Source organism: Condylura cristata, unplaced genomic scaffold (genome assembly GCF_000260355.1).
Source record: "Condylura cristata isolate star-nosed mole 26May11 unplaced genomic scaffold, ConCri1.0 scaffold00061, whole genome shotgun sequence".
NCBI classification, from domain to species: domain Eukaryota; kingdom Metazoa; phylum Chordata; class Mammalia; order Eulipotyphla; family Talpidae; genus Condylura; species Condylura cristata.
In genome coordinates, this window is record NW_004567162.1 from 279,236 (window position 1) to 287,199 (window position 7,964).

Genomic DNA, 7,964 nt, shown 5'->3' on the forward strand with positions numbered 1-7,964 from the left:
ACAAGTTAGAAAGTTTCAGCTGCGGGCCTTCCCTGGTGACGCAATGGGTTAGGACGCAGCGCTGCAAGCCAGACACAGTCACTTCAGTGTGAGTTTGATCCCCGGCCCTGGAGGTGACCCACATGGCGCAGCAGACCTCTCCTGATCGCCAGCTGCTCCCCTCAGCAGTGTACTACATTCATCTGCCTGTTCTGCTCCCCACTCTATCTCTGGGGATTCCTCTCACCACCCCTGCACCTCTGGCTTATATCCAGTTCTGTATGCATGAATAATAAATAAAATTAAACAAAACAAAACAAAACACAAAGTTCCAATTGGCCACAGATGTTCCTCAGAGAGAACAGGTAAAATATGCAGTGGCCACCTGAACATCACCCTGCTAGATCAACAGCACTAGTTTTCTGCTCTGGTAAAGCAGCAGGTGAGCTGGACTCTGGCAGGTTAGGACACGTGCAGTCTGTGGAAGTGCACCCCATGGTGAAAGGGGATACTGCTCCCATAGGCGTAGTCCCTACATTTCTCTCACCATTGCAGATGCTGCAGCTGCTGGGGCTACGGAGCTCTCACAGCTTCACCACTGCACTGCGTGTCCACCCCAGGCAGGGCGCTCCGCTCCCTGGGCGCCTCCCTCCCCAGCTTCCTCTGGCTGAGAGTGCCCACGCTTTTGAATTATTTATTGCTTATCTTTGAGCAGTCAAAATTTTTATATGCAAAATATGCTTGGTAATAATATTTTAACATTTTTGTTAAGATACAATTTACATTACCTGTAATCCACCTGTTTAAAATGGATTACTCAGTGGTTTTAGTTTATTTAGAGTGGAAGCAGGTGAACACGTCTAGTCTGCAGACACAATTCTCTTTCTCTCTAGTGTTCCTTTACTTTCTCTCATTCACCTCTTCCTTTTTTCTGTGCTTGGAACCTCATTCCTTGCACAGTCTTCCTGGGTCGGCACAAGCGACGTCCCCCTTCTGGGTGATAACTCCTCTGCATCGCTGTGTCTCATGGAGCTATTTTCCCCACTCACTCTTCCAGGTTACTAATTTTATTCTCAATACTAACCAGTCTCTTCAAGTTGTCTGTTGTAATCTGAAAGTTGAAAATACATGTCTTGCAATTTTTCAATATTAAAAGGATTAGAATTCTAATTTGCCCCAAATAACTTTGGTAGTGATTGAAGAGTGTTACTCACTGCACATTAGGCTAAGGCTCACTGCAGTGCGTGCACCCCTGACCGAAACATGTAACCCTTCAAGCCCAAGCCCAAATCAAAAGAGTATTCACAAATCTTTTTAATTCTCACAAATAGAGAATGGAGAGAGAATTTAATGCACGGAACAGACCCATATGATACAGTCACACCAATCACAACCTAAAACTAGAAAGAAAAGAACTTCCCAAGTAACGGTCTTATGAAAATTCGCTTCAAAAGTCAATGCTCCATCCTCTCCTCACCTGTGGGTCCTTGCAGACCTCCCCTCTCACCCCGGGAAGCCCGGCACATGTGGAAGGGCCGCTCTCCCTCACCCTTCACTCTCGCAAGTTCTTGGGGAACCAGGCAGGCTCAGCCACTCCGGATGACCTGCCTCTGGGTCAGAGTTTCAAGAGAAGCACAACCGCTCCCTCAGCATCATCTGTGCGAAGTCGGCCTCCACACAAGAGTTCACAAAAAGGCTCAAAAAAATTCCGATCTTCCATGGGACAACCGAGGCAAAGCATAAGTGACAGATTGTATAAAATGACTCAATATCTTTCTTGATGAATTAATTTTCTTACACTGCTGTTAGTTCTTGGCTGGTCTCTCCCTCAAGGCGTGGCCCCTGTATTTCTCTCACCACTACAGCCCCTTCACCCATCTCCATGTCCCTGTGCGCTCCCTCTCCTGTGTGGCCCTCTCCCCCCCCACACCTGTGTGACCTCCTCCTCACACTCCCCAACCTCAGATCTCAGGCCAGCTTGCAAGTCTTGCCTTTTTCCTGGCCCTTTGTTCGGTTTCTCTATTTTCTGCATATATGTGAAACTATCTGGTATTTCTCTTTCTCCTTCTGACTTATTTCACTGAGCATAACCCTTTCCAGCTCCATCCTTGTTGCTGCGAATGGCCCGAGCTTATCTTTTTTGGTCTCTGAGTAGTATTTCATTGTGTGTAATGTGCACCACACCCTCTTGACCCAATCATTTGTTTGGGAGCTCAGGTTCCATAGATTGTTTCCATAGTTCAGCTATGGTAACCAATGCTGCAGTAAACAGGGGTGCAGCTTTCCCTTTGAAATAGTGTTTTGTGCCCTTTAGGTAGATAGGAGTGGATTCACTGGGTAAAACGACAAATTCTGTTTTAATTGCTACAACCCATTAAACATTTGTAAATCTGAAGTAATTATTTTAATCAGCACGGTGGGCTAGTAGTTATGACTCCATAATACACCCAGTCTGCACCGGCAGCGGCACCTTTCGGGGTGAAGCCACCAGGCGCAGCACCCTGAGGGGTGGTGCCGTCTCTCATGGCACCCTGACAAGCAGTGGCTGGACAAAGATGGAAGTGTAAAAATCAGCCCTCTGCTGTGTCCCTGGTTATTGACTATTTCGAGCCCCGCGTGACTGAGAGGGCTGAGAGGCACAAAAGCTGGCGACAGGCAGATTCTGGAAACTTCCTAGGGAAAGGAATCTAAAGATCTCTTTCAGATTAGAGATATAATCCCATAATGATGTTTCAGATGAGGTCATAAGCACTAACAACCTCTCCTCACAATCCCTTTCCCTGTAGTGACTCTCTTTCCTCATCTATTCTAAACCTTTGATCTGAGTCATTCATTATCATATAATGATTCGATATTTGTATACATCATGAAATGATCACCACAGTAAAGTATCATACATAGTCACAAAATCTTTTTCTTGTGATGAGAACTTTTGAACATGCAATACAGTGTTATTAATTTCCTCATCTATCCACTGAAACAACTCGGTTGTTTTCTTATCTTGGCTATAGTAAATAATGCACCAATAAACATGGGTACAAATCTTTTCTAGTTCATGTTTTTATATTCTTTAGATAAATACCCAGAAGTGGAATTGCTGGATCACATGGTAGAACCTCCATAATTATATCAATTAACCTTCCCATCTAATAGGGTATAAGGTTTCCCTTTTCACCACATCCTGGCCAACATTCTTTCTTTCTTTCTTTTATAATAACCATCCTAACAAGTGTGAGGTGCTATTTCATTGAGATTTGGATTTGCAATGCCCTAATAACTAATAAGTTCAATACCTTTTCATGTAGCTGTTGAATTATCATTGCATCCCTCGAATAAATCCCGCTGGATTATGGTTTATGATTCTCTCACTGCATTATTGAATTCCATTTCCTGACCACAAGTTGACTTTTGCAGTTAGTTTCACCAAGGATTAGCCTGTAATTTTCTTCTCTTGTGACGCTTTTGTTTGATTTTTGAATCAGATTAACATTGATCTCATAAAATGAGTTGAAAGCATCCCCTCCTCTCCTCTATTTTTGGAGGAGTTTGACAAGGATTGGTATTAATTCTTTGAACATTTGATAAAATTCACCAGAGAAGCCACCTGGTCCTAGATTTTGTTTGGGGAGAAGTTTTTGATTATTGATTTAGTCATATGTTCATATTTTCTATTTCATCATGATGCAGTCTTGGTATATTACATATTTCTAGGAATTTATCCATTTCTTCTAAGTTGTCAAATGTGATGGAGTATAACTTTTCATTGTAGTCTCTTAGGATCCTTTGTATTTCTGCAGAATCAGTTGTAACATCTCTTTCATTTTTTATTTCATTTGGGTTCTTTTGTTTTCTTAGTCTGGCTAAAGAATTGTCGATTTTGTTTATCTTTTCTCAGAATCAACCATTAGTTCTGTTGATCTTTCCTGTTAACTTCTTGGTCTCCATTTAATTTATCTGCTCTGATTTATTTTCTTTTTCTGCCACTGCTTTGTTGACCTGGAGCAACGCAGCCTTCCAAAGCAGCTCTCCTCTGTCGTCCAGTACCTACAGGGCTGGGTAGTCATCACCCCAGTGCAGCACTTGAGGCGGGGGAGCGGATTTATCAGAATCTCAGGCTTCGCCCCAGATGTCTCCACCATGAGCCTCTTGAAATATTGGACCTTTGCAAGCCAACAGGCTTTGCTTTGTTAGAACAGGAAGCATTTTCTCTCTGCTTCTAAACAGAGAACTCTGAGGAAGAAAAAGTATTAACTGGCACCTTCATTTTGATGCTTAGCCCAGGTGTGGAGCAAAGGAAACTAAATAGGAGTGAACGTGCCTGCCTCACACACCACCTCCCCGTCGCTTGGTCCACTGGCCTCATGAGTGAGCCTGCAGAATTCTGGCAGCTACCCACCCTTGTCATCTCTCCAAATTCAATTTACCCATCAACCTTAGAGAGTTTTGTGGAAAACAGAGGTCCTGCTTGGGGCAAGACAGTTTAGAAAATGCAGAGATGTGAATTAGGTCCTGGGATATTACTGTGGAGATTTGAATGTCAAATGGATTCTGGCATGGGTGTTCTCTTATGTAAGTTTGAATATAACTCAACATTGAATATACCCACTTATGTTGGAGACCAGCTCCAACTATCGAGGTGTCCAGAAGCAAGACAGGCAGGGCCTAAGGTGGAAAGGTGTCGGTGAGCGGAGATTCTGAAAGGTGAGAGAGGAGCGGGAGCGAGGAAGACACAGGAGTCAAGGTCGGGTGTAAGTCTTCCTGCCATTCCCTCAGCAAGTCTTTATTTATACTGTGTAGAGGTCACCATAACACGTTCTCAAGGATAAGGGGAACAAAGCATTCCTCTCTTAACATACTATGGTACACTAGATTATACATTTTCGTGATAGTTATCATGTGACAGCTGTTTGGTTATCACTCAAAGGAAGAGGGGTCTGGGAAGGGATGAGCTCATTAGTAAAAGGTTATTAGGGGTCTTGGAGTGGTAATAAATTGTGTTAGCAGTGTTATCAGTGATTGTCCAAAGAAAAGCTAATGGCTAATCCAAGGCCAGCAGAGAGCATCCAGTACTTGTTTTAAAAAGGAGTAAATTAAGAAAAAGTCATACAGTTGTGTATCAAACAACACCTGTGTAGTCAAGGTTAAAATTTGTCCATGACGGCCCTCCCTGGTGGCGCAGTGGGTTAAAGCACTGCACTGAGAAGCTAAAGCCACTTCTGCATGAGTTCGATTCCCACCTGCCCTGCAGGTGACCACATGGTGCGGTAGACCTCTCCTGACCCACCCGCTGCTCCCCTCAGCAGTGTACTTCGTGGATCTGCCTGTTCTGCTCCCCTCTCTGTCTCTGGTGAAGCCTCTCATCGCCCCTGAGCCTCTGGCCTGTACCCCAGTTCTGTATGTACAAATAAATAAATCTTTAAAAAAAAAATTTGTCCATGAGTCCTTATGCCCTGGGAGTCTTATCTGAGGTTTGCTTTTTATTCAAAGAAACCATGGAGGCTTCCCAGGAGTTTTTATGCCCTGGGGTCTTATCTCTCCTGGGGCTTGCCTCTTGTCTCAGGAGAAAAAGGGATTTCTCGCTCTGGGGCAGCTTTCCTGAACCAGGCAGCTGCCTTGTGAGGCTAAGACAATCCAGTTGTAAACTGAATGTTGCTCAGAATACTTTGATATTATGATTATACAAAAAAGGGAGGTCATAACATAAGTTAGCAGTGGAAATTCTGATTTTTCAGAGCTTTTCCCAATCTATCCAGAATCTGTCAGTCAATAGACGTTGCATAGCTTGTGTCATACACACACGTTAATGCTCATATATTTTGGATTTGTTTATTTTTTAACTAAATGACCAATTGAATCCTCTTTCCAGTGTCTGGTAAAAGCAAGAGGGAGGAAGGGGCTTCCCAAGGCTGTGAGAGACCAACGCAAGCTGGGAGAGGGTTCCACAGGTGAATGAGAGAATGCTCAGGTCTCTGGCCTTTTTGTCACCTTCCCCATGAGGAATGTGGTAATCTCAATTCAGTGTCACTCAGGGTTGGTAGTTTTTCCCTCTCATCTCCATGGCTCTTAGGGATACTGATCTCATCCAGAGCCTTCCAGGACTCCATCGGGGCCTGTGGTAGACTCTGTGAGTCTCGCCAAGGCTGGGCCCATGGGGACGGTAGACAGCTGTGTTAAAAACATTCCTCCGGGCCAAGGATTTTCTCTAGGAAAAGAAGGATGAATAATTTTAGAATTGTAGCCCCTTTGCCCAAGTCTTCTCCAAGAACTCTTTCTGGAATCTTCTCCCCCTTCAGATCATCTCTCATCTAGTACTCTGAAGTAGTCTCTATTCCTATTTTGCCTACCATATCCCATAAGCCAATAGTTTCTTTGCACACTAATTGTCTCTCATGGTTTGAACTTATGATTTCTCTTTAGTAAACCTCTCCTGACCCTCCCTTCCCACCCTAACTTGACGCCCCTATAAGGGTATTCCTACCCTTATATTCCTGCTGTTCCTTTCCCAGGCCCTTTCCCACATATGAGGTACTCACCACACCAAAGAACATCCCAGCAAAGAATACCACAATCGCTACAACAGACACCAGAGTGATGAGAAAGATCTCCCATGGCATCAGGGACCCAGCAGGCTTCGGTTCATTCACCAGAGTACTTGTGCCAGTACTCCTGGAAGCTGTGGACATCCCAGTGGAGGGGATCACAGAGCCATGTGTGCTTGTGGGGGATCCCATGCTGGCAACTGGGCGAGACCCACCGGGGGTCATGCCAGTTCCAGGGTGGGCAGGTAGGGTAGTCCCTATAGAGAGGGCACTGGATCCACTGCTGACAGGTGTGCTCATCCCACTGGAGGCTGCACTGGTCCCACTGGAGATTGCCCCAGATTCAGTGCTAACCCTTGTGCTGGTTCCTCTGGAAGTCATGCTGGATCCAGTGTGAGAGACTGCACTGGTGCTGGTGCTCTTAGCAGTCACGCTGTGGTCAGTACTGGAGGCTATAATGGTTCTACCAGAGGTGATAGTGGCCCCAGTGTTGACAGGTATGTTGGTTCCTCCAAAGGTCACAAGAGAACTAATATTGGAGTCTGCACTGGTCCAACTGGATGTTGGGCTGGATCCAGTGCTAACAGGGGTTCTAGTCATACTGGAGGCTGTGCTTGATCCACTACTGACATGAGTGCTGATCCAACTGGGTGTTGCACTGGAGCCAGTGATAGCAGCTGTGCTCAATCCACTGGAAGTTGTACTGGATACAGCATCAGGAGGTGTGCTGGCCCCACTGGGCGTTGTGCCATACCCAACGCTGACAGTTGTACTGGTGCCATTGGAAGTAGGGCCAGATGCAATGATGACCAATGTACTGGCCTCACTGGAGGTTACACCAGACACAGTGTTGAATGATATGCTGGCCCCAATGGAAGTTGTGCTGGATGCAGTGCTGACTGGTATATTGGACCAACTAGAAGTTGGGCTGGATAAAGGACCAGATCCAGTGCTGGATGGAGTGACAGACCCACTGGAAGTTGGGTCATACCCAGTGCTGCTGTGTGTGCTGGCCCCACTAGAAGTTGGGATGGATTCAGTGTTGACCAGTGTGCTGGCCCTACTGAAGGTTGGGCCAGATCCAGTGCTGGATGGAGTAATGGCTCCACTGGAGGTTGGGCCAGACCCAGTGCTGGATGGAGTGGTGACTCCACTGGGGGCTGGGCCAGATTCAGTGCTGATGGACATGATGGCCTCACTGGAGGTTTGGCCGGACCCAGTGCTGGATGGAGTGGTGGCCTCACTAGAGTTTGGGATGGATCCAGTGCTGGAGGGAGTGATGGCCCCACTGGAGGTTGGGCCGGATTCAGTGCTAATGGACATGCTGGTCCCACTGGAGGTTGGGCCAGACCCAGTGCTGGATGGAGTTGTGGCCCCACTGGAGGTTGGGCCGGATCCAGGGCTGGATGGAGTTGTGGCCCCACTGGAGGTTGGGCCGAGTCCAGT

General features: G+C 46.1%; 1 protein-coding gene across 1 annotated transcript in view; it reads right to left on the reverse strand.

Moving 5' to 3' along the window:
* Window positions 1-4,641: 4,641 nt before the first annotated feature.
* Window positions 4,642-7,964, reverse strand: part of MUC21 (mucin 21, cell surface associated) — a 4,570-nt gene continuing 1,247 nt past the window's right edge. Inside the window, exons 2-4 of the mRNA XM_012734585.1 lie at window positions 6,513-6,652; window positions 6,115-6,181; window positions 4,642-4,673 (exon numbers count right to left, since the gene is read on the reverse strand). Coding sequence (XP_012590039.1) covers window positions 4,642-4,673; window positions 6,115-6,181; window positions 6,513-6,652 — 239 coding nt within the window. The remainder of the gene's footprint in view (window positions 4,674-6,114; window positions 6,182-6,512; window positions 6,653-7,964) is intronic.